Source organism: Schistocerca serialis, chromosome 8 (assembly GCF_023864345.2).
Source record: "Schistocerca serialis cubense isolate TAMUIC-IGC-003099 chromosome 8, iqSchSeri2.2, whole genome shotgun sequence".
Classification (NCBI taxonomy): domain Eukaryota; kingdom Metazoa; phylum Arthropoda; class Insecta; order Orthoptera; family Acrididae; genus Schistocerca; species Schistocerca serialis.
Window position 1 is genome coordinate 156493813 of NC_064645.1, and position 26929 is coordinate 156520741.

Sequence of the window (26929 nt, forward strand, 5' to 3'; positions counted from 1 at the left end):
AGTAGTACAAGTTTATACGCCAACTAGCTCTGCAGATGACGAAGAAACTGATGAAATGTATGGTGAGATAAAAGAAATTATTCAGGTAGTGAAGGGAGACGAAAATTTAATACTTATGGGTGACTGGAATTCAAATACTAGGAAAAGGGAGAGAAGGAAACATAGAAGGTGAATATTGATTGGAGATAAGAAATGAAAGAGGAAGCTGCCTTGTAGAATTTTGCACAAAGTATAACTTAATCATAGCTAACACTTGGTTCAAGAATCAGAAAAGAAGGTTGTATACATGGAGGCAGCCTGGAGATCGTAGAAGGTATCAGATAGATTATATAATGGTAAGACAGATATTTAGGAACCACGTTTTAAATTGTAAGATATTTACAGGGGCAAATATGAACTCTGAGCACAATCTATTGGTTACGAACTGTAGATTAAAACTGAAGAAACTGCAAAAAGGTAGGAATTTAAGGAGATGGGACCTGGATAAACTGAAAGAACCAGAGGTTGTACAGAGTTTCAGGGAGAGCATCAGGGAACAATTGCCAGGAATGGGGGAAAGAAATACAGTAGAAGATGAATGCGTAGCTTTGAGGGATGAAGTAGCGAAGGCAGCAGAGGATCAAGTAGGTAAAAAGACGAGGGCTAGTAGAAATCCTTGCGTAACGGCAGAAAAATTGAATTTAATTGATGAAAGGAGAATTTATAAAAATGCAGTAAATGAAGCAGACAAAAAGGAATACAAACGTCTCAGAAATGAGATAAACAGAAAGTGCAAAATGGCTAATCAAGGATGGCTAGAGGACAAATGTAAGGATGTAGAGGCCTGTCTCACTAGGGGTAAGATAGATACTGCCTACAGGAAAATTAAAGTGACCTTTGGAGAAAAGAGATCCACATGTGTGAATATCAAGACGCAGATGGAAACCCAGTTCTACGCAAAGAAGGGAAAGCGGAAAGGTGGAAGGAGTATATAGAGGGTGTATACAAGGGCGATGTTCTTAACCACAATATTATGGAAATGGAAGAGGATGTAGATGAAGATGAAATGGGAGATACGATACTGAGTAAAGAGTTTGAGAGAGCACTGAAAGACCTGAGTCGAAACAAGACCCCGGGAGTAGACAACATTCCATTAGAAATACTGACATCCTTGGGAGAGCCAGTCCTGACAAAACTCTACCATCTGGTGAGCGAGATGTATGAGACAGGCGAAATACCCTCAGACTTCAAGAAGAATATAATAATTCCAATCCCAAAGAAAGCAGGTGTTGACAGATGTGAAAATTACCGAACTATCAGTTTAATAAGTCACAGCTGCAAAATACTAACGCGAATTCTTTAAAGACGTATGGAAAAACTGATATTAGCCAACCTCGGGGAAGATCAGTTTGGATCCCCGTAGAAATGTTGGAATACGTGAGGCAATACTGTCCTTACGACTTATCTTAGAAGAAAGATTAAGGAAAGGCAAACCTACGTCTCTAGCATTTGTAGGCTTAGAGAAAGCTTTTGACAATGTTGACTGGAACGCTCTCTTTCAAATTCTGAAGATGGTAGGGGTAAAACACAGGGAGCGACAGGCTATTTACAATTTGTACAGAAACAAGATGGCAGTGACAAGAATCGAGGGGCATGAATGGGAAGCAGTGGTGGTGGTGGTGATTAGTGTTTAACGGCCTTTCGACAACGAGGTCATTAGAGACGGAGCGCAAGCTCGGGTTACGGAAGGATGTGGAAGGAAATCGGCCGTGCACTTTCAAAGGAACCATCCCGGCATTTGCCTGAAACGATTTAGGGAAATCATGGAAAACCGAAATCAGGATGGCCGGAGACGGGATTGAACCGTCGTCCTCCCGAATGCGAGTCCAGTGTGCTAACCACTGCGCCACCTCGCTCGGTGGAAGCAGTGGTTGGGTAGGCAGTGAGGCAGGGTTGAAGCTTTTCCCCGATGTTATTCTGTCTGTATATTGAGCAAGCAGTAAAGGAAACAAAAGAAAAGTTCCGGGTAGCTATTAAAATCCATGTAGAAGAAATAAAAACTTTGAGGTTCGCCGATGACTTTGTAATTCCGTGAGAAACAGCAAAGGACGCGGAAGAGCATTTGAACGGAATGGACAGCGTCTTGAAAGGAGGATATAAGATGAACATCAACAAAAGCAAAACGAAGATAATGCAATGTAGTCGAGTTAAGTCGGGTGATGCTGAGGGAATTAGATTAGGACATGAGACACTTAAAGTAGTAAAGGAGTTTTGCTATTTGGGGAGCAAAATAACTGATGATGGTCGAAGTAGAGAGGATATAAAATGTAGACTAGCAATGGCAAGGAAAGCGTTTCTGAAGAAGAGGAATTTGTTAACATCGAGTATAGATTTAAGTGTCAGGAATTCGTTTCTGAAAGTATTTTTATGGAGTGTAGCAATATATGGAAGTGAAACGTGTACGATAAATAGTTTGGTCAAGAAGAAAATAGAAGCTTTCGAAATGTGGTGCTACAGAAGAGTGCTGAAGATTAGATGGGTAGTTCACATAACTAATGAGGAGGTATTGAATAGAATTGGGGAGAAGAGGAGTTTGTGGCACAACCTGACAAGAAGAAGGGACCGGTTGGTAAGACATGTTCTGAGGCATCAAAGGATCACAAATTTAGTATTGGAGGGCAGCGTGGAGGGTAAAAATCGTAGAGGGAGACCAAGAAATGAATACACTAAGCAGATTTAGAAGGATGTTGGTTGCAGTAGGTAATGGAAGATGAAGAAGCTTGCACAGGATAAAGTTCAATGGAGAGCTGCGTCAAACCAGTCTCAGACTGAAGACCACAACAACAACATGCACAATTTCTCTTTTTAGATCAATTAGAAGATGTGAAAGTGACAAACCGATAGTTGAACAAACAAATATCTGCAATTGCTGGAAGGGAAAGGTTGAGCGCGGTGTCCACTAAGAGTCCATTCCAGGTGCCGTCCAACAAAAGATGCACGATTCACTATTCACTGCCATCGTGTCATGTGTCATATGTCGTAAAGTAATATTGGCCCTACCGGGTCAGTCACTACCTCGGAACGCATGGGGACTTACCTGGAAGCGGTGTGAGCCCCCTGGCGCCCTGGCAAAGGGCACGCCGCGGAACTCGTGGATAGGCCGTCGGGTCCTGGAGGAGAAGCTGGTGACGCCCAGGAGGCGGCTGCCGTCTGCCAGCTGCACCTCCACCCCCAGTGTGGGGGCGGCCGCTACCAGCACCTGCCACAACAACTGCATGGTCAGTCAGATATACAGGTTCGGGTAACATTAATAGTGCAACCCATACTGTAGTGCAAAATTAATGGCGTCAGACACTTGGTGAGGAGTGATGAAGCGTGTGCAGGGTATCCCAGAAGGAACGGTCACTGTTCAGGTACATCAAGACTCAAAGGAGTTAAAGACATTAGTTGTCTGTGGCCACTGATTTATATTACTGGTACAAGCTGAAAAATTTGTGCCTGACCGGGTTTCCTTATTACTAGACAGATGTGCTGACCACTATGCCAGCACACCTTCTTTTAAGGTCTCTCTTGACGTCACTAAAATCGCAAATGGCTGTGCTTCGGGGTAAATGGAATGCACGCTACTGGGCGTTTGGTTCGGAGCTGCCGTTGAGGTAATTGAATGGGTATTTTCTTGGTATCGTAGTAGTATTGTTTTCCATTATTCCCCATTCGGTAAGTTCAATGGACGAAACGAGTGCCATGCCGATGGGAGCGCACGTGGAGTGGCTGTGCATCTTGGTGTGCATGTCTATTTTTTCCCCCCTTGTTCCCGTGCCTCTTCGGTTTGTTTCTGACCTGGCATTCCTTAATTTCATGTACCTATGCAGGTTTTCATAGTCGGTCGGTATTATGTTCATAATGAATGTGTAGACGGTGAGAGTCTTTTATAGCAAGTTGGTGCTTTTTAGCGCTTACAATACCTTGGTGCCCAGACAGGTAAAGCCCATCATACAGGTTTTAATCACTCGTCACATTGTATCTAAATCGTGTTATGAACAGCTCACTATGAGTGTATTCCTGACTTCCATATATGTATAAGGGTAAATTGTAATATATAGTTTTGTATGACGCTAATATGGATAATGCCCTTGCTTCAGATGTTTTTACACTGTAATTGACGTACTTTATAGTAAGTATAGTATGTACATTATGTATAGTATGCATAGTATGTATAGCATGTACAGTAAGTGGTGCCAAAGTGTCCTTTGCATGGCTATTTGTTTAGCAGTAATAGTAAAGTTGTTTTGTAGTAGTAATGAATGGTTATACCGTGGGACTGTGCGTGCACTGCTTGGACAGCACTATCTAGTGGCTGGCAGCGAACCAGTAGAATTGCAGCAGGTAAACCTACGTAGAATAGGGCACTGTGATGCCGACCACTGTTAGTCGAGCAGCGGTCATGTACCATATAGTTTTATCTTGTGACTTCGATTTTACATATCTTATGGAAAAGAATGACCATGAGAGCAGTTGTTTTTTTATTTTTTGTGACAATGATTTTATATCTGCTGGTCTGCCTCATGTATCGTTATATCCTAATGATTTATAAATGTTAATCTACATTCAGGTATATGGTACTGTACTAATAGTAATGTACATAGTGTAACTCACGTAAGCCCTCCCTCAAACCTGTCATGTTATATCTTCACAGATCCGATGATGGCACCTTCAGTGTGTTGAAATCATTTATCCAGTAAACAGTATTTAAGCGATCTTGGCTTCTGAATTATTTCTGTAATCGATTTGTACCTGTTAGTTTTGTCATTGTGGTGCCAACTGCTCCTCAAATTGCTGCTGCAGATGCAGTACGATGAGCCAGACTCATACACCGAACACGATGGTCATCCCTTTCGGTAGTGCCACGTGGCGGTCCATAGCCCAGTTTACTTGCGACCGTACATTCTCGTGAGCACCACTGCCTGCAATCATGACAGTGGCTACATTCCTCCCAAGTCTTTCTGCTGCATCACAGAAGTAAAATCCAGCCTCTCGTAGCCCTCCTATACAACCTCGTTCAAACTCAGTGAGGTGCTGATTATGGCGTCTTTGTAGCGTTAAGGGCGTTCTTGAATAACAGTTAACTCATCACGTTCAGTTTCAAAGGTAACTAACATTCATGACCGTTAAAGCGGGTATTTAAAGCATAACTGATTTTCACCCTCATATTGGCGCTACTAGCGACAATCTTATGCGTCTGTCGCGAAACTGGAAGAGACATCATCTTTCAGATGTAGAAACAATCCTATCAACTTCCGTTTATGTCGCACAACTCCGTCTTGGTGGTGTGACTTTTATCTCTGCAATTGTAAGTTTACTAACATACATTACGTAACTGAGATACGAAATTATGTTTGTTTATGCTTTTGCGAAAATGTGACCTGGAACACTGGTTTTGAAAACAAATATCTATAATGTATTACATATGATTTAGAAGACGCTGACATTTGTTGCTGGTCGCTTTGTAACTGCCACACTTTTTACAGCCAATCATCTGCAAAGAGCAAAGGGTTGTGCTGCTTAGAGCATTTCTGAGGTATTAACTGCTTCAGTTGATCACTGGCCACGCCTCAGATAATGTTGTGAAAACTGTACAGTATTTCAATGAGACAGCATCTAGTTATCTTTAGGCGCTTATTGTCATGTTGCAGTGGCTCAACACCATATGTGCTGGCTTGCTAGGAAACAGTAGGATTCAAAGGATGGAACGAAAACGTCGTCGTAGACGATTCATAGCTTGCGGGCCAGTGCGCATTTGGACAGCTTGTTAGTGCCCAATTTAAATCTCCCGGTTTCGATTTCCATTTTTTTTATTCGTTGGATTCGCTCGTCTGCGGCCGATGATGCCCTAGTAACGCCAAGTCTATTCTCATGCCTTTCTAAGTTGAAATCCCCCGTCTCTAGTCATGAGGCCACCTCTTATATGCACTTCGACTGCTTCTTTAACCATGGCGTCCCAGGACGTGGAGGTGGATGAAATGAACTTTGTCTCCCCGTACTTCATAGTACGTCCCGTGTCAAGACATTCAGCAACACCAGACATTTCTGGCTGCACCAATTGGGTGTGACGTCTATGTTAATTGCGTCTGTCTTCAACAGTGCGAACGTTGGCACGGGATTTTATAGGATATTCCTGGTCTCCTTAAGATCCACGCTGTCTTTATCAGAGTACGTCATTGTTTGCAGTCGCGCTGAAGGGGATGAAGTCACACTTTATTTGATGTTTCTTGAATAACTTTCCTTTCTGATTACAATGCTCGATACCTTATCTCTTCCCTATCGACTGCTGTTTCTTCTGCTGTCGTCTCAGACAAGTCTTTCCCCTCATAGAGGCACTCAGTGTTCTCGTTCCACCTATATGCTCTCGCCTCTGCATTTAACAGTGGAATTCCCGTTTCAGTGTAAAAAGTCCAGTGCTTGAGACGTATTCCGAAAACGCGTAGAGTATGGTCAACTGTTGTCACTTAAGCGCTATACAAGCTCACACTTACTGCAACTAACCAAATTGCAGTCAGTGGCTAACTATTGTTATCAAAGTGGCCGGTCAGACCCCATAATAGTTTTGCATCGATGAGCGTCTAAAACACTGCGCAGTCAATCTTTCAGTGGTTTAACGGTCTGCCCTCTATAAGCATCGTCTCTAGCTCAGTTCAGACCAGGGTCCCCAAAGAACATTGCAACTCTTGCACCAGCGTATGGTCTTGTGGCAGTAAATCACATCATTTCAGTTGGAGCTAAATGAGCAGAACTTGTAGGAATTACAGGATTTCGGATCTGAGCACAATGTAGGTCGTTGTCGGTAATCCAGTGAACTTAAAAACTTTCATCTATATATTAAAAATGGACGAGATGCTATCAGATATCATGTCTTAAATTATGAAATGGCCGTTGCCAGTTGCTCCGCATATCGGGTGTACAGCCGCGCGGGATTAGCCGAGCGGTCTTAGGCGCTGCCGTCATGAAATGTGCGGCTGGTCCCGGCGGAGGTTCGAGTCCTCCCTCGGGCATGGGGGTATGCGTTTGTCCTTAGGATAATTTAGGTTAAGTAGTGTGTAAACTTAGGGACTGATGACCTTAGCAGTTAAGTCCCATAAGATTTCACACACATTTGAACATTTTAGGGTGTATACTGTAAGTTTTGTACTGTTCTTGGCTATACCTTACAATCCAAAGCGCACCCCATGGCAGAGTAATGATCACGAGTATACTGAAATTCAAGAAAATCTTTGGAAGAATCAGTGTGGAACGAAATGGGATACTAAAGTACCGAAAAATGTTGAGAAGCTAGCTAAAGATGTGGATACTGCCATGAGAAATACCACAACAGACAGTTCAGTTGCAGGAGAAAGGATATTTCTAAAATGAGCTATCGCAGATGCTGAAAACACAAACACGGGGAATTGGAAGATAACTAATCGACGAAAGGAGGAACTACAAAAATTTTCAATGAGAGAAAGACATAAATAACACAGGAATGAAGTAAATTGGAGGTGCAGGATAGCAAGACCAATGGTTACAGGAAAGATATGAAGAAATAAAAAAAGAGACGAAGATTCAGAATAGACATTAAGAATACAATGGGGATTCTACTGATAAACAAAGAGGAGAGAGAGGATAGGTGGAAATAGTTCACAGTGAGGGGGAGGAATCATCCAATGACGTGATAGAAGAGGAAATGGAAGAGACGAGAGAATCAATATTACAGTCAGAATGTAAAAGAGCTACGTATGACTTGGGATGAAACAAGGAAGATGGGATAGGTAACATTCCATCAGACTTTTTAGAATCATTCGGGGAAGTGGCAACCAAATAGGTGTTCAGGTTAATGCGGAGAATGTATCTGGATGGCGACATACGACCAGACATTCGGAAAAATATCAACAACAATTCTGAAGATAACAAGAGCAGGTAAGTGTGAGAACTATCGAACAATCAAGAACTCACGTATCCAAGATTCTGACAAGAATAATGTGCAGATGAGTGGAAAAGGAAACTCAGCAACTGTTCGATTATGATGTTTAACTTTAGGTAAGGTAAAGGCACCAGGGGGGAGCCCTCGACGTTCCACTTGATAATGGATAAAGACTGAAGAAAAATCGAGACACCTTCACAGAATTGTCGAATTAGAAAAAGCGTTCGACAGTGTTAAATGTTGCAAGAAGTTCAAAATTCTGAGAAAAAAAGAGTTAGGTATAGGGGAAACGAGTTACATACAATATACAAGAACGAAGAGCAAACGCCGGCCGGAGTGGCCGTGCGGTTCTGGACGCTACAGTCCGGAACCGAGAGTTCGCTACGGAAGCAGGTTCGAATCCTGCCTCGGGCATGGATGTGTGTGATGTCCTTAGATTAGTTAGGTTTAATTAGTTCTAAGTTCTAGGCGACTGATGACCTCAGAAGTTAAGTCGCGTAGTGCTCAGAGCCATTTGAAACATTTTTTTTTTTTTTTTTTTTTTTTTTTTTTTTTTTTTTTTTTTTTTTTTTTTTTTTTTTTTGAAGAGCAAACAATGAGACTTGGAGGCCAAGAACGAAAGGCGGTGAGACAGGTATGCAGTCTTTCATCCCCGCTCTTCAGACTACATCTACATCTACATCTATACTCCGCGAGCCACCTTACGGTGTGTGGCGGAGGGTACTTATTGTACCACTATCTGATCCCCCCTTCCCTGTTCCATTCACGAATTGTGCGTGGGAAGAACGACTGCTTGTAAGTCTCCGTATATGCTCTAATTTCTCGGATCTTTTCGTTGTGATCATTACGCGAGATATATGTGGGCGGTAGTAATATGTTGCCCATCTCTTCCCGGAATGTGCTCTCTCGTAATTTCGATAATAAACCTCTCCGTATTGCGTAACGCCTTTCTTGAAGTGTCCGCCACTGGAGCTTGTTCAGCATCTCCGTAACGCTCTCGCGCTGACTAAATGTCCCCATGACGAATCGCGCTGCTTTTCGCTGGATCATGTCTATCTCTTCTATTAATCCAACCTGGTAAGGGTCCCATACTGATGAGCAATACTCAAGAATCGGACGAACAAGCGTTTTGTAAGCTACTTCTTTCGTCGATGAGTCACATTTTCTTAGAATTCTTCCTATGAATCTCAACCTGGCGCCTGCTTTTCCCACTATTTGTTTTATGTGATCATTCCACTTCAGATCGCTCCGGATAGTAACTCCTAAGTATTTTACGGTCGTTACCGCTTCCAATGATTTACCACCTATGGCATAATCGTACTGGAATGGATTTCTGCCCCTATGTATGCGCATTATATTACATTTATCTACGTTTAGGGAAAGCTGCCAGCTGTCGCACCATGCATTAATCCTCTGCAGGTCCTCCTGGAGTACGTACGAGTCTTCTGATGTTGCTACTTTCTTGTAGACAACCGTGTCATCTGCAAATAGCCTCACGGAGCTACCGATGTTGTCAACTAAGTCATTTATGTATATTGTAAACAATAAAGGTCCTATCACGCTTCCCTGCGGTACTCCCGAAATTACCTCTACATCTGCAGATTTTGAACCGTTAAGAATGACATGTTGTGTTCTTTCTTCTAGGAAATCCTGAATCCAATCACAAACCTGGTCCGATATTCCGTAAGCTCGTATTTTTTTCACTAAACGTAAGTGCGGAACCGTATCAAATGCCTTCCTGAAGTCCAGGAATACGGCATCAATCTGCTCGCCAGTGTCTACGGCACTGTGAATTTCTTGGGCAAATAGGGCGAGCTGAGTTTCACATGATCTCTGTTTGCGGAATCCATGTTGGTTATGATGAAGGAGATTTGTATTATCTAAGAACGTCATAATACGAGAACACAAGACATGTTCCATTATTCTACAACAGATTGACGTAAGCGAAATAGGCCTATAATTATTCGCATCTGATTTATGACCCTTCTTGAAAATGGGAACGACCTGCGCTTTCTTCCAGTCGCTAGGTACTTTACGTTCTTCCAGCGATCTACGATAAATTGCTGATAGAAAGGGGGCAAGTTCTTTAGCATAATCACTGTAGAATCTTAAGGGTATCTCGTCTGGTCCGGATGCTTTTCCGCTACTAAGTGATAGCAGTTGTTTTTCAATTCCGATATCGTTTATTTCAATATTTTCCATTTTGGCGTCCGTGCGACGGCTGAAGTCAGGGACCGTGTTACGATTTTCCGCAGTGAAACAGTTTCGGAACACTGAATTCAGTATTTCTGCCTTTCTTCGGTCGTCCTCTGTTTCGGTGCCATCGTGGTCAACGAGTGACTGAATAGGGGATTTAGATCCGCTTACCGATTTTACATATGACCAAAACTTTTTAGGGTTCTTGTTTAGATTGTTTGCCAATGTTTTATGTTCGAATTCGTTGAATGCTTCTCTCATTGCTCTCTTTACGCTCTTTTTCGCTTCGTTCAGCTTTTCCTTATCAGCTATGATTCGACTACTCTTAAACCTATGATGAAGCAAGAAGTAGCAAAGAAGTAAGAATGGATACAAAAGAAAGATTCAAAAGCATGATTAAAATTCAGGGAGAACGATATCAGTGATAAGATTCGTAGGTGAGACTGGTATTCTCAGTGAAGATGAGGAAGAATTGCTGAGTGGAATGAACATTAAAATGACTACAGAATATGGATTGAGAGTAAACTGAAGGAAGACGAAAGTAATTATAAGTAGCGTACATAAGAACAGTGGGAAAGTTAACATCAGAATTGATGGCCACTAATTAGATGCAATTAACGAATCTATCTTAGAAGCAAACTAATGCATGGCGGACCAAGCTGGAGGACATGGAAAACAGATTAGCACTGAGAATGAAGACATTCGTGGCCAAAAGATACACACAAGTATCAAAGATAACCCTCAATTTAAGGAAGAAATTTCTGAGAATGTGGGTTTGGAGGACAGCATTGTGTGATAGTGAATCTTGGCTTGTAGGAAAGCCAGAATAGGAAAGAAACTAAGCGCCAGAGATGTGGTGTTACAGACGAATGTTGAGAATCAGGTGGACTGAGAAAATGTTCTCCGCGAAGAAAGGAACAGATGAAAAAAATAGACAAGAAGGAAAAGGATGGCATGACATGCGGTAATACATAAGGCTAAAACTTCCATGATACTAGAGGTAGTTGTAGAATGTATAAACTGCAGAGGAAAACAGAGATTGGAAATAATTGAGGATACGGCAAATAATTGAAGATGCTGACTGTAAGTGCTGCTCTGAATAGTCTGTCAAATTAGTTTGTAACGCAGATGAGGAGATTCTATAGTGTACAGTTGAACCTATCAGTTATAATTTAAAAAAACATGTAAGATCATGCAGCTCTCAAGGACCTTCCACTACACGACCAACATATTCCGAGCTAAGTTTCAAACATCCGCACGCGCGTGACTTTCCTTAGCACTTCCCGCTCACCTCACGTCAGCCGTATGAGGCAGGACGTGGTGATCTACATGGCCCATTCGAACACGGCATTGTTCTTTGGCTGCAATATTCATCTGACACAGAGCAAGGTTTCGGCTGTTTTGCCAATCTAGGTGAATATACCCTACTGAAAAAATCCGAAACGCAACGACAACTGTAGCACAACGACGTCGAAGATGTTCTGGTACCACATTTGCTTCCGTCGAGGATACGTCTTCACCAATGAGTGTGATCTGTTGGATATTGCGTTTCGAGTTAGGGACCATATCCTTCACCACATTCTGCAGCAGAACAGTAGAACAGTGGCTCTTTAACTCAAAGAAATTTGGAATCTGCTATGGTGCCTCATCATTCTCATTACACGTTGTCGGTTACGTGCAATCTGGTCCCAGGCACCGAGCATTTTAACCACCATACCGAACGAATCTGGGGAAATGGGGGGGGGGGGGGGGGAGTTAGTCTCCTTACCTCTATGGAATGCAAGAAATCTATTGCCACAGGAATGAACACCAAATTCTGACCCATACGGTTTCCATCAATTCGCCCAGTTCTAGTAAGGCGAATGGTAAAGTTGTTCCTAAGTAAATTATTATTGCGATTATTTTCTTTAGTCTGAGGTTATGATCCACGACGTCAAGTTAACATTTCAGATACAACATTTATTCCCTTGGAATTAGGTTGCTTAGAGCTTTCGCGGAGAACGGTGTCCTTGCTACCTAAATACACTGCGTAATCGGCAGTCTTGCTCATTTTATATATTTTTTAGTTTGATTATGCATGTTGTTGTTGTTGCTGTGGTCTTCAGTCCTGAGACTGCTTTGATGCAGCTCTTCATGCTACTCTATCCTGTGCAAGCTTTTTCATCTCCCAGTACCTACTGCAACCTACATCCTTCTGAATCTGCTTAGTGTATTCATCTCTTGGTCTCCCTCTACGATTTTTACCCTCCAAGCTGCCCTCCAATACTAAATTGGTGATCCCTTGATGCCTCAGAACATGTCCTACCAACCGATCGCTTCTTCTGGTCAAGTTGTGCCACAAACTTCTCTTCTCCCCAATCCTATTCAATACTTTCTCATTAGTTATGTGATCTACCCATCTAATTTTCAGCATTCTTCTGTAGCACCACATTTCGAAAGCTTCTATTCTCTTCTTGTCCAAACTATTTATCGTCCATGTTTCACTTCCATACATGGATACACTCCATACAAATACTTTCAGAAATGACTTCCTGGCACTTAAATCTATACTTGATGTTAACAAATTCCTCTTCTTCAGAAACGATTTCCTTTCCATTGCCAGTCTACGTTTTATATCCTCTCTACGTCGACCATCATCAGTTATTCTGCTCCCCAAATAGCAAAACTCCTTTACTACTTTAAGTGTCTCATTTCCTAATCTAATTCCCTCAGCATCACCCGACTTAATTAGACTACATTCCATTATCCGTGTTTTGCTTCTGTTGATGTTCATCTTATATCCTCCTTTCAAGACACTGTCCATTCCATTCAACTGCTCTTCCAAGTCCTTTGCTGTCTCTGACAGAATTACAATGTCATCGGCGAACCTCAAGGTTTTTATTTCTTCTCCATGAATTTTAATACCTACTCCGAATTTTTCTTTTGTTTCCTTTACTGCTTGCTCAGTATACAGATTGAACAACATCGGGGAGAGGCTACAAACCTGTCTCACTCCTTTCCCAACCACTGCTTCCCTTTCATGTCCCTCGACTCTTATAACTGCCATCTGGTTTCTGTACAAATTGTAAATAGCCTTTCGCTCCCTGTATTTTACCCCTGCCACCTTTAGAATTTGAAAGAGAGTATTCCAGTCAACATTGTCAAAAGCTTTCTCTAAGTCTACAAATGCTAGAAACGTAGGTTTGCCTTTCCTTAATCTTTCTTCCAAGATACGTCGTAAGGTCAGCATTGCCTCACGTGTTCCAGTGTTTCTACGGAATCCAAACTGATCTTCGCCGAGATCGGCTTCTACCAGTTTTTCCATTCGTCTGTAAAGAATTCGTGTTAGTATTTTGCAGCTGTGACGTATTAAACTAATAGTTCGGTAATTTTCACATCTGTCAACACCTGCTTTCTTTGGGATTGGAATTATTATATTCTTCTTGAAGTCTGAGGGTATTTCGCCAGTTTCATACATCTTGCTCACCAGATGGTAGAGTTTTGTCAGGACTGTCTCTCCCAAGGCCGTCAGTAGTTCCAATGGAATGTTGTCTACTCCGGGGGCCTTGTTTCGACTCAGGTCTTTCAGTGCTCTGTCAAACTCTTCACGCAGTATCATATCTCCCATTTCATCTTCATCTACATCCTCTTCCATTTCCATAATATTGTCCTCAAGTACATCGCCCTTGTATAGACCCTCTATATACTCCTTCCACCTTTCTGCTTTCCCTTCTTTGCTTAGAACTGGGTTTCCACCAGAGTTCTTGATATTCATACAAGTCGTTCTCTTATCTCCAAAGATCTCTTTAATTTTCCTGTAGGCAGTATCTATCTTACCCCTAGTGAGATAGGCCTCTACATCCTTACATTTGTCCTCTAGCCATCCCTGCTTAGCCATTTTGCACTTCCTGTCGATCTCATTTTTGAGACGTTTGTATTCCTTTTTGCCTGCTTCATTTACTGCATTTTTATATTTTCTCCTTTCATCAATTAAATTCAATATTTCTTCTGTTACACAAGGATTTCTACTAGCCCTCGTCTTTTTACCTACTTGATCCTCTGCTGCCTTCGCTACTTCATCCCTCAAAGCTACACATTCTTCTTCTACTGTATTTCTTTCCCCCATTCCTGTCAATTGTTCTCTTATGCTCTCCCTGAAACTCTGTACAACCGCTGGTTCTTTCAGTTTATCCAGGTCCCATCTCCTTAAATTCCCAGCTTTTTGCAGTTTCTTCAGTTTTAATCTACGAGCCATAACCAATAGATTGTGGTCAGAGTCCACATCTGCCCATGGAAATGTCTTACAATTTAAAACCTGGTTCCTAAATCTCTGTCTTACCATTATATAATCTATCTGATACCTTTTAGTGTCTCCAGCGTTCTTCCATGTATACAATCTTCTTTCATGATTCTTAAACCAAGTGTTAGCTATGATTATGTTGTGCTCTGTGCAAAATTCTACCAGACGGCTTCCTCTTTCATTTCTTAGCCCCAATCCATATTCACCTATTATGTTTCCTTCTCTCCCTTTTCCTACACTCGAATTCCAGTCACCCATGACTATTAAATTTTCGTCTCCCTTCACAATCTGAATAATTTCTAGTATTTCATGATACATTTCTTCAATTTCTTCGTATTCTGCAGAGCTAGTTGGCATATAAACTTGTATTACTGTAGTAGGTGTGGGCTTCGTATCTATCTTGGCCACAATAATGCGTTCACTATGCTGTTTGTAGTAGCTTACCCGCATTCCTATTTTCCTATTAATTATTAAACCTACTCCTGCATTACCCCTATTTGATTTTGTATTTATAACCCTGTAGTCACCTGACCAGAAGACTTGCTCCTCCTGCCACCGAACTTCACTAATTCCCACTATATCTAACTTCAACCTAACCATTTCCCTTTTTAAATTTTCTAACCTACCTGCCCGATTAAGGGATCTGACATTCCACGCTCCGATCCGTAGAACGCCAGTTTTCTTTCACCTGATAACGACATCCTCTTGAGTAGTCCGAGCCCGGAGATCCGAATGGGGGACTATTTTACCTCCGGAATATTTTACCCAAGAGGATGCCATCGTCATTTAATTATGCATTTAATTATGCATATTAAAAACAAATAAAACAACTTGTATATTTGACATCCCTGCAGAGCTACTACAAAACAGTAGTGACAACATCGACTGTAAACTGTTTACTGTTGTATCTAAATATTATGTAGAAGCTATTGCACTACCAGACTTCACAAAAAGTGAAGCTGTTGCATTACCCAAGGTTGGTTAGAAATCAGTATTAGTGACAATGCGCAAAGAGGAACTTGGCGGGGAGGACAGGCGATTACTTTTGAGAATACAGCAAAGTCAAAGTACTGAACTGGATATTAATAGTAGCAAGAAAGACCCAAAAATCTGAATAGGGGTGAGATAGCAGTGCCAGCTATAGCCTTACTAAACTAATACGATCATGGAAAGAAGAGGAAGAGGGGATTCGTGTTTAACACCCCGTCGACAACGAGATCATTAGAGACAGTGTACAAGCTCGGAATAGGGAAGGATTGGCAAGCAAATCAGCCGTGTGCTATCAGAGAAACCATTCATGTGTTCGTCTGTGGCGATTTACGGGAATTACGGAAAACCTAAATCAAAATGGCCGGACGCATTGTGCTAACCACTTCGGCACCTCGCTCGGTACGATCATCTAGAAGACAATATCAACAATGAAGTAAAAGAGGATTTGAATTAAATTTAGTGGTACACATATTCGCTGCATTATATTTACCGAAGACTTGCAGTAGTGACAAAAGGAACTAAATAGCTTAGGGTCTTACATTAAGAGACAACAGCTAAGACTATAAAAACCAATGAAATAATTATTGTGGTAGTAAACAATAAAGGTGGTGAAGGTAAGTCCTATACAGGAATAAGCAGTGAGCATTTCGAGAAAGTAACAGAATTTCGTTGCCTGGGCAGCAGCATGGAGGAAAACAACTGAAGTCTCAATGAAATGAAGAGGAGACTAGCACTGGTCATGAGCGCCGTACAAAATAAGAACGTTCCACTGAACAAGCACATCAGATACCACGCCTAGAAACGGTTTATAAAGACATCCATATTGGGTGTCCTGCTATACGGACATGAAGCCTGGACGTTAGCAAAGCAGCCGAGAGCTCGCCTAGAAGTTGCGGGAAAGTAATTTTGAAAGAATATTGGAAGAAATAGCTGGATGAATAGAAAAACGCATGGCATGGATCTACAAAAAATAGGAAAGAAGAAAGAACTGCTGAAAGTTATACATCAAAGCAAAGCAAAATTCATTGGACATATAATTACACATGATATTCCTTTACAAAATATTTTCTAAGCCAAGAGCCGGCCGGAGTGATCGAGCGGTTCTAGGCGCTTCAGTCTGGAACTGCGCGACCGCTACGGTCGCAGGTTCGTATCCTGTCTCGGGCATGGATGTGTGTGATGTCCTTAGGTTAGTTAGGTTTAAGTAGTTCTAAGTTCTAGGGGACTGATGACCTCAGATGTTGAGTCCCAAAGTGCTCAGAGCCATTTCAACCATTTGAAGCCAAGATCTACGGAACAAACCGAAGACACGACCGAGATATTCCCATATATATGTAATGAGAGAGATGAGATGTTCTTCATATAAGAAGATGAAGACTATTGAAGAAGGGAAGCTGTGGCTGCAGTGGGAAGACTTAGCTTTTGTACGAAGAAGATGAAGAGAAAGAAGCAGGTGAGGAAGAAGAAAATGTATATAGAAATGAAAGAAGTTATCTGTGGCAACAAACTGAGTGACAGAGACTGTGAACTCGACAGTTTAATTATACCTTTATTAATGCTGAACAGACCTCGAAAACTCGAGGAACAAGGTTTAAGATTTGTGTGCCGTGTCACTGTCATATTACGTGCCTCACTGTTTCATTTCAGTTTATATTTAATTTATTACGACTCCTGAACGCCATGAGTTGTTGAAATACAGAGTGCGACCAAAAAGTGAAGAAACCATAAACAAAGCAAGAAACGAAACTTCAGGGGTTTAGAGGTTATGTGATCTTATTGTAGTGCTTACAAAATCAAGTAAAATGAACGAAGAAATTCGTATTATGAACCTTCTGAGCACTAAGACATTTGTACCCTCGTGTGTGTAGGATGCATGCTTGGATTTAGTCGCGAAGGGTGTCATAAAGCTGTTACATCCTCGTCAGATTCAAGTTGGCCCACAAGTGCTGTAATAGGTCCTTGATATTCAACATACGGGCACTGAGATGCAGTTGACGCTACACACATGTTGTATTGGGGAGAGATCCGTGGATCTTACTGGCAGGGGGAGTTATTCAACATCACGCAGTCAGTTCAAGACACGGGTGCAATTTCTGAATGGGCATTATCATCTTGGAAAATGGCACCACCACGATCCTGTCACATGAGAGATAACACACGAGGACGTGACGTGACGTATCAGTGTGCCATCAGAGTTCTCTCGGTCACTAAAAGCCGTGGTCTTGTCATACGAATTCCTCCACACACCATGGCACCAGGAGTAACACCGCTGCGTCTCTCCTAATCATTGGAACTATGGTATCTCATCCTAGGTCGCCGCCATATTCGCCGACGAAGGTCACCAGGGTTAGTGCATAACCGTGATCCATCTCTGAACACGGTGGAATGCCATGCATCGGCAGACGTATTTCCCGGTCACTACACCTCTTCAGACGCAGTTGTTTGTGTTGTGGCGTTAACGACAGCTGACGCACTGGAGTGGTAATTCCCTAATCCGGTGGCTGCTAGTCTCCGGCTAATGGAGAAGGATGACACAAATTTTTGTTGGAGTCCGTTACTTGCCTTCCAGGAAAGCTCTCGCACTCAAATTATTCTTGGGACCGAGAGCTGACTGAAATCTAAGGTGAGTAGTGGAACATGTCTCGGAAAGACAGATTAAAGGCTATAGGAGGGTGATTGTTCCTTGAAGCCGACAGTATTATTGTCGCTACAGAGGTCTGGGTGGAGAGCGCCAGCGAAGTTATCTTGTCGCGTATAACACGTCTCTGTGAAGCCAAATTACTTGCTGGATGTTTTTACAAGCCACTCGGTTCCACTGTGACATTTCTAGTGTTGCTGGAAGTAAGTCTATGGCAGGGTCAGTAGCACGTAAACAGCCAGATACTAGTTAACCTACCAAGTATAGACTGGGATGTCTATGGATTCATTGCGGGGGATACAGATAGTTGCTTTTGAACACATTTTCTGAAAACTGTCTTGAGCAGCTAGCTCGGCAGCCCACACGCAGTGGAAATAACTTAGACCCTGTAGATACAAATAGGCCGGATATTATCGACAACGGTGGTTAGCCTTCATTATGTCATTATAGCAACTCTGGTTACGAAAGTTAATAAATCAGTCAAGAAGGCTAGGACAGTGTTCCTGATAGATAGAGCATAAAAACAGTTATTACCGTCTCACTTAGACAGTGAGCAAAAGTCACTTAGTTCCAGTACCATGGACGTAGAAGGATTATGGGCAAAGTTCAAGCAGATTGTAAATCTTGGTCTGAGGAGTTATCTGCCTAGCAAGGGGACTAAGGATGGGAAAGATCAATCATGGTTCAATAACGAAATTTGGAAGATGCTGAGGAAGCAAGAGCTGTTCCACTTTGGTTAATTCAGAATACAACCAACAAATGACGACAAGCAAAGGTTAATAGAGATCGTTGCGTCTGTGGAAACGTGTATGCGCCAAGCATATAACTTCCATCGCCACATCACAGCAAAAGATCTGACAGAGAACTTGAGAAAATTCTGGTCCTATGTAAAGTCGCTAAGCGGGTCTAAGAATTCCATTCAGTCCCGTGTTGACCCGTCTGGTTTGGCATTTGAAGACAGCAAAACGAAAGCTGAAGTTTTAAACTTGGCGCTTAAGAAATCGTTCACGGAGGAGAACTGTAGAAACACACCGTCGATTGACCATCAGACAGACTCCCGTATGGACGACGTAGGAATAAGAATCCCTGACGTATTGAAACAACCGAAATATTTGAAAGCAAATAAGTCACCAGGTCCGGATGGAATCCCTATTCGGTTTTACACAGAGTACTCTACGCCACTGACCCCTTACCTAGCTTGCATTTATCGCAAAATTACAGATCAGTATCCGTAACTTCGGTTTGCTGCAGGATCCTTGATCGTATTCGTAGTTTGAATATAATAAACTTTTCTTGAGGCTGAGAATATTATCGTGACAAATAGAAACACCTACAGCCGTCCTTACGAGTTTATTTTATTTTGTCGCTACCAGTTTCAACGCTTCACAATATAAAATAAAATGATAAGGACGGCTGTAGATGTTTTTATTTGTCACGATAGTAAACAGCCGTCGTCCAAGCGAGCTCCTGTTGAAAGGATGGACATACAAAAGCTTGAGAATATTATGTCCACAAATAGGATGATTTTAGATCTTTGGATGAAGGGGAATTTGTAGATTTCCGGAAAGTATTTGACAGGATCATTGCAGGCTGTTATGAAGCTTCCAGCACATTGAATAAGTTCACAGATACGTGACTCGAAGACTCCTTAAGTAATAGAATCCAGCATGTTGTCCTCGACGGTGAGTGTTCATCAGAGACAGGAGAATCGCCAGGAGTGCCGCAGGCAAGTGTGATAGGAGCGCTGTTGTTGTCTACATATACAAATGATGTGGCGGACGGGACTGGCAAAAATCTGTGGTTGTTTGCTGATAATGCTGTGGTGTTTGGTAAGGAGTAACAGTCGAGTGACTGTAGGAAGACACAAGATGACTCAGACTAAATTTCTAGTTGGTGTGATGAATGGCAGCTATCTCTAAAAGTGGAAAAATATGAGTTAACGCTGATGAGTACGAAAAACAAACCCGTAATGTCTGGATATAGCATTATTAGCGCCCTGCTTCGTATAGTCACGTCGTTTAAATGTCTGGGCGTAACAGTGTGCAGTGATAGGAAATGAACGACTACGTGAGAGCTGTGGTAGGGGAGGCTAATAGTCGACTTCGGTTTACTGGGACAATTTTAGGAAAGTATGCTTCATTTGTAGAGGAGACCGCATATAGGACAAGATCGGATTCAAGGAGGACATCGAAGCAGTTCAGAGGCGGGCTGCTACATTTATTACCAATAGGTTCGAACAGCACGTAAGTGTTACGGAGATGCTTCGAGAACTCAAATGGAAGTCCCTGGAGGGAAGGCGACGTTCTCTTCGAGAAGAATTATTTAGGAAGTTTAGAGAACCGGTATTTGAAGCTGACTGCCGGATGAGTCTACTGCCGCCAGCATACATTCCGCACAAGGACCACAAAGATAAGATATGAGATATTAGGGTTAGTACGGAGGCATAGTGACAGTCGTTTTACCCTCACTTTATTTGCCAGTGGATCAGGAAAGGAAATAACTAGTAGTGGTACAGTGTATCATCTGCAACGCACGGTGCGGGATTTGCGGAGTATTTATCTAGATGTACACTGAAGAGCCAAAGAAACTGTTACACCTGCTTAATATAGTATAGGGCCCACGCGAGCACGCAGAACTGCCGCAACACGACGTGGCATGGACTCGACTAATGTCTGAAGGAACTGGAGGGAACTGACATGGTGAATCCTGCAGGGCTGTCCATAAATCTGTAAGAGTTCAAGGGGATGGAGATCTCTTCTGAACAGCACGTTGCAAGTCATCCCAGATATACTCAATAAAGTTCATATCTGGGGAGTATGGTGGCCATCGGAAGAGTTTAGGCTCAGATGAGTACCTCTGGCTCCACTCTGTACAATACTAGACGTGAGGGTGGTCGCATTGTCCTGCTGGAATTGCCCAAGTCCGTCGGAATGCACGATGGACATGAATGCATGTAGGTGACCAGGCAGGGTGTTTAAGTACGTGTCACGCGTCTGAGTAGTATCTAGACGTATCAGGGATCCCATATCACTCTAACTACGCACCATTACAGTGCCCCCACCAGCTTGAACAGTCCCGTGCTAACATGCAGGGTTCATGGATTCATGAGGTTGTCTCCACATCCATCACGTCCACCAGCTCGATACAGTTTGAAAGGAGACTCGTTGGACCAGTCAACATGTTTCCAGTCATCAAGAGTCAAATGTCGGAGTTCACGGTCCCAGGCGAGGAGTAAACCTTTGTGTAGTGCAGTCATCAGGGGGACATGAATGAGCCTTCGGCTCCGAAAGCCCATATCGATGATGTTTCGTTAAATGGTTGATGGCCCAGCGTTGAAACCTGCTACAGTATGTGGAATGGTTGCACTTCTGTTACGTTGAACGATTCTCTTTAGTCGTCGTCGGTCCCGCTCTTGCAGGATCTTTTTCCGGCTACAGTGATGTTGGAGATTCGATGTTTTACCGGATTCCTGGTATTCACAGTCCACTCATGAAATCGTCGCACGGGAAAATCGCCACTTCATCGCTACTTCGGAGATGCTGTGTCTCATCGCTCATGCACTGACTATAACACCACGTTCAAACTCACTTAAATCCTGATAACCTGCCATTATAGCAGCAGTAACTGACCTAGCAACTGCGTCAGACACTTGTTGTCTATGTAGACGTTGCTGACCGCATGGCTGTATTCTGCCTGTTTACATATCTCTCTATTTGAATACGCTTGCCTATACCAGTATCTATGTCTCATCAGTGTAGATGTAGATGTAGCATGGCAGGTGCAGATGTGAAGGTGTTACGATACTCCGGTTGCACAATGCAGCCATCGTGTCATTTATTGGTCAGACGTGGTCTACCAGAACCTTGACCACGATTGTTCTCACTTTCCACCACAGTCCAACACCAGGCCTCTGTAACATCCTAACACACCACAAATCTAGATTATGCACGATCCGATCAGCCAGCCAAACGGAGACCCATGAGGCTTTTTCCGAACCCATTGACGCTCTCTTAACGCGAGTACGCGTTATCTCTGTGTCCTTCACTATGACCACTCAACGTAAGACCCTGTTCACTCCTCTTTCAGACCCTACCAGGCCTGGAAACAATAAACTGGAACAACACTGATTCACTCGAGCGGTCGTTATACTTGTCATAGGGAACTGTAACTCAAACAATTTAGGGACCCGCCAATGTCGTGTACATATACAGAATTACATGTCTTTTCGGAGCATCACTTTTTTGGGCAGTGTATTAACGGAACTTGCGCACTATGCTGCTGTTCGAGGTGCCTGACCAGCGGACTAGTCGGAAAAGACGTTGATCCTGGTACAATGTGCAAGAATTTTCCACAAGTACATGAATGCCAAGGGAGTCGTTCTCCCTATATCTATTACTAATAGAAGCCAAATTTTGTCTTGTACAAATTTATCCGCTAAGTTTGCAGTCAGTATTTGGTTCAGAATTCACAGTACTGAGGCTACACTATGAAGCCTGAAGCTCTACACGCCGTCAAGTCAAACGGATGTCGTACATGTTTCCAGAAATCATAGCCGCATCCTCTATCAGAAGTTTGAACTAATACTTACCTCGTACACCCTTGTATTTGCAGCGTGAGGTATCGAACGTCGAGCTTTAGTTTCCAGTGTCCTATTCTGTTGCATTCTGTACAAGACGAAACGCAAAATCACCCGTGCCTGGAGCAACACTGCTACGAACTACAGCCGGCGTATGGACATCCGCTATTTCACACGTGTAGTGTATGGAAAAGTTGTACACTTCCTTTATGCATCCCTACAGTAGTTGCCTAACAACACAACGATCTATACAGTAAACAAATCTTCTGAACACATGCTGTTTCTATACTTCTTTTCTTTACCAGTTACATTACCAATCCTAATTTTCCTCTGAATACGCCGCATATAAGTTTAAACTTTTTTTTGACAAGGGAGACTGAACCGACAGAAATGCAAACGTAACTGAAATGTTCAAAACAGTGTGGCACATATGTGTTTAACCGATAGATTAAGTTCAAGTCTGTAGCATGGAGCACTGAAGATTCTACTTGAAGTAGTATCAGATTCTTTATTGCGATTTCTGACTTTATTTTGTCATTCACCTACTACTACTATTCTTCACGTTTGGTCTGGTGCTGCGATCTCGCAATGTTCCCTTTCTTCTGTCGCAGGTTTTATGTATTTTCATTGTATTTGGGAGATAAAATATGTTGTGAAAGTAGTTAGAGGTTTTAATTGATGTAGAATAAATTTTTGCTTCTTGAAGTAGAACAGGTTTGAAGCAAATACTCACCATTATAAATTTCACCAGGTCTTCCTTCATTCCAATAGCTGGTAAGGAGCCGCAGACTTGACGGAACGACGAATTATAATAATTTGAGATTGAAGAAGCTTATGACACCCTGTAACATTAGAAGAAACCATGGAATAATATTAGAAAGGTCAAGAGAGAAAAAAGTTTTGTTTAAGTGTAAAATAAATGAAAATGACAGTAACGTACCCAATATTACTTGTTATACTACATTTAAAAACAAGTTGTCGTCTAACATTGTTACCAAAAATCTTGAAAAGTTGTTAACCAATTTACTTCAAATTTTTACACGATCCTGTATCAAACATTTTGACTGACATGAGTTATACATATACACACACAGTGAAGCGTCAAAGAAACTGGTAACGGTATGCGTATTCAAATACGGAGGTATGTAAAGAGGCAGAATGCGGCACTGTGGTCGGCAACTCCTATATAAGATAAGAAGGGTCTGTCGCTGTTGTTAGATCGGTTACTGCTGCCACAATGGCAGGTTATCAAGATTTGAGGGAGTTTGAACGTGGTGTTATCTCCAAGATAGCGATGAAGTGGGGATATTCCAGTGCAACCATTTCACCAATGTATCATAAATATCAGGAAGCCAGTAAAACATCATCCTGCAGGAATCGCACAGACGGCGACTGAGGAGAATCGTTCAGCGTGACAGAAGTGCAACCCTTCCGCAAATTTCTGCAGATTTCAATGCTGGGCCCTCAACAAGTGTTAGTGTGCGAACCATTCAACAAAACATCATCGATATGGGCTTTCGGAGCCGAAGGCCCACTCGTGTACCCTTGATGACTCCAAGACACGAAGTTTTACTCCTCGTCTGGACACGTCAACCCCGACATTTGACTGTTGATGGCTGGAAACATGTTGGCTGGTCGGATGAGTCTCGTTTCAAACTGTATCGAGCGGATGGACGTATATGGGTATTGTGAAAACCTCATGAATCCATGAACCCTGCATGTCAGCAGGGGACTGTTCAAGCTGGTTGAGGCTCTGTAATGCTGTGAGGTGTGTGTAGTTGGAGTGATGTGGGATCCCTGATATGTCTAGATACTACTCCGACGGGTGATACGTACTTAAGCATCCTGTCTGATCACCTACATCCATTCATGTCGATCGTGCATTCCGACGGACTAGGGCAATTCCAGCAGGACAATGTGACACCTCACACGTCCAGTATTGCTACAGAGTGGAGCCACAGACACTCTTCTCAGTCTAAACACTTCCGCCGGCCACCAGACCCTCAAGACATGAACGTTATTGAGTAAAGCTGGGATGACTTGCAACGTGCTGTTCAGAAGAGATCTCCACCCCCTTGTACTCTTACAGATTTATGGACAGCCCTGCAGGATTCATCATGTCAATTCCCTCCAGTTCCATCAGACATTAGTCGAGTCCATGCCAAGTTGTGTTGCGGCACTTCTGCGTGCTTACGTGGGCCCTACACGACATTAGGCAGGTGTACAAGTTTCTTTGGCTCTTCAGTGTGTAATACGTAAAGGAAAACATTATTAACAAATGTCTCGAAAACGTGTTAACCGAATTACGTCAAATATTTAAACGATACCCTTATAAAAGTTTGGACGCATATAAGCTATACTATTTTAATACATATGATATGTGAACACATATATAATATAAAGGGGAAACATTTTTAGCAAAAATCTCGAAATGCTGTTGACGAGTATACTTCAGATTTTTGTACGATGCTCTAATAAACTTTTGAAACGACACGAGATATACAGGGTGAGTCACCTAACTTTACCGCTGGATATATTTCGTAAACCACATCAAATACTGACGAATCGATTCCACAGACCGAACGTGAGGAGAGGGGCTAGTGTAACTGGTTAATACAAACCATAAAAAAATGCACGGAAGTATGTTTTTTAACACAAACCTAGGCTGTTTTAAATGGAACCCCGTTAGTTTTGTTAGCACATCTGAACAGATAAACAAATACGTAATCAGTGCCGTTTGTTGCATTGTAAAATGTTAATTACATCCGGAGATATTGTAACCTGAAGTTGATGCTTGAGTACCACTCCTCCGCTGTTCGATCGTGTGTATCGGAGAGCACCGAATTACGTAGGGATCCAAAGGGAACGGTGATGGACCTTAGGTACAGAAGAGACTGGAAGAGCACATTACGTCCACATGCTAACACCTTTTTATTGGTCTTTTTCACTGACGCACATGTACATTACCATGAGGGGTGAGGTACACGTACACACGTGGTTTCCGTTTTCAATTACGGAGTGGAATAGATGTTCAATGTGGTGGCCATCATTTGCTGCACACAATTGCAATCTCTGGCGTAATGAATGTCGTACACCCCGCAGTACATCTGTTGTAATGTCGCCGCAGGCTGCCACAGTACGTTGTTTCATATCCTCTGGGGCTGTAGGCACATCACGGTACACATTCTCCTTTAACGTCTTCCACAGAAAGAAGTCCAGAGGTGTAAGATCAGGAGAACGGGCTGGCCAATTTATGGGTCCATCACGTTCTATGAAACGCCCGCCGAACATTCTGTCAAGGGTCAGCCTAGTGTTAATTGCGGAATGTGCAGGTGCACCATCATGCTGATATCATATACGTCGACGCGTTTCCAGTGTCACACACTCTATTCCCCCCCCCCCCCCCCCCCTATGAGATACTCGCAGTTTTTTACTAGTTTACTGTTTTATTTAATAAGGAATGCTGCATGTTTTCTCGGATAGTGCAAGTGCTTTCTTGTATTTAAAATGTTTATTAAAAGCAGTTTTTCACTGGTTTACTGTTTTATTTAATAAGAAGTGCTGTATGCTGTCTCGAGTCATTGTTTCCTGAGAGTAGCATGATCTGCCCCCCCCCCCCCCCCCCCTAGTTCAGATCCTGGGTACGCCCTTGATTATAATACATTCAAAAAATATGATAGGGAAAAGTTGTCAGGAAAACCTCGAAATTACTTGACAAACTTCTTCGAATTTTTACACGATAGTCTAATACAAATTCAGGCGGATATGGACTATATATATTTTAAACAATGCACAGTGTATATGTTAAAACGATCTGTGAGAAAGAAAATGCTGTGCTGTGAAAATGTGTGCTTTCTTTTTCATTCTCGCAGCCATTTCTAACTATGATACATTTAAATAACAAAGTTGTATTGATTGTTTATCACACAAATTCCCCATGCACGGGACCACAAGTCCCACCGCCACACCTTCACCTGCCCACGTTAGGCAAAATTTTTCTGCCCGACTCATGTAGCACCATCACCGTCAGAGGGTGGTACGGGACTACAAGTCCCACCGCCACACCTCCAAAGTGAATTGCAGTGACGCAGTCACTGCCCTGTGGAAATCCACTGCCTCACCAACACAGCCAGACCGTAATAGAGCGGTGATGCTGTATTGTAACATATCACCCCGGACTTTAAAAAAAAAAAAAAAAAAAAAAAAAGATTGTTTATATGGTAATAGGAGACTAACAGATTGAAACCGACATCTGCACAGATCTAGCAGCACGAGTATAACCTATGTGCCGTACGTTAATGATCTCTACTGATTCAC

General features: G+C 42.5%; 1 protein-coding gene across 1 annotated transcript in view; it reads right to left on the minus strand.

The window, feature by feature from the left end:
- The window catches only part of LOC126416610 (liver carboxylesterase 1F-like), a 168129-nt gene that overhangs the window by 117717 nt on the left and 23483 nt on the right, over positions 1-26929 (minus strand). The window contains exons 2-3 of the mRNA XM_050084363.1: positions 23346-23454; positions 3077-3238 (exon numbers count right to left, since the gene is read on the minus strand). Of these exons, the coding sequence (XP_049940320.1) occupies positions 3077-3238; positions 23346-23375 (192 nt within the window). The 5' untranslated portion in view covers positions 23376-23454. The remainder of the gene's footprint in view (positions 1-3076; positions 3239-23345; positions 23455-26929) is intronic.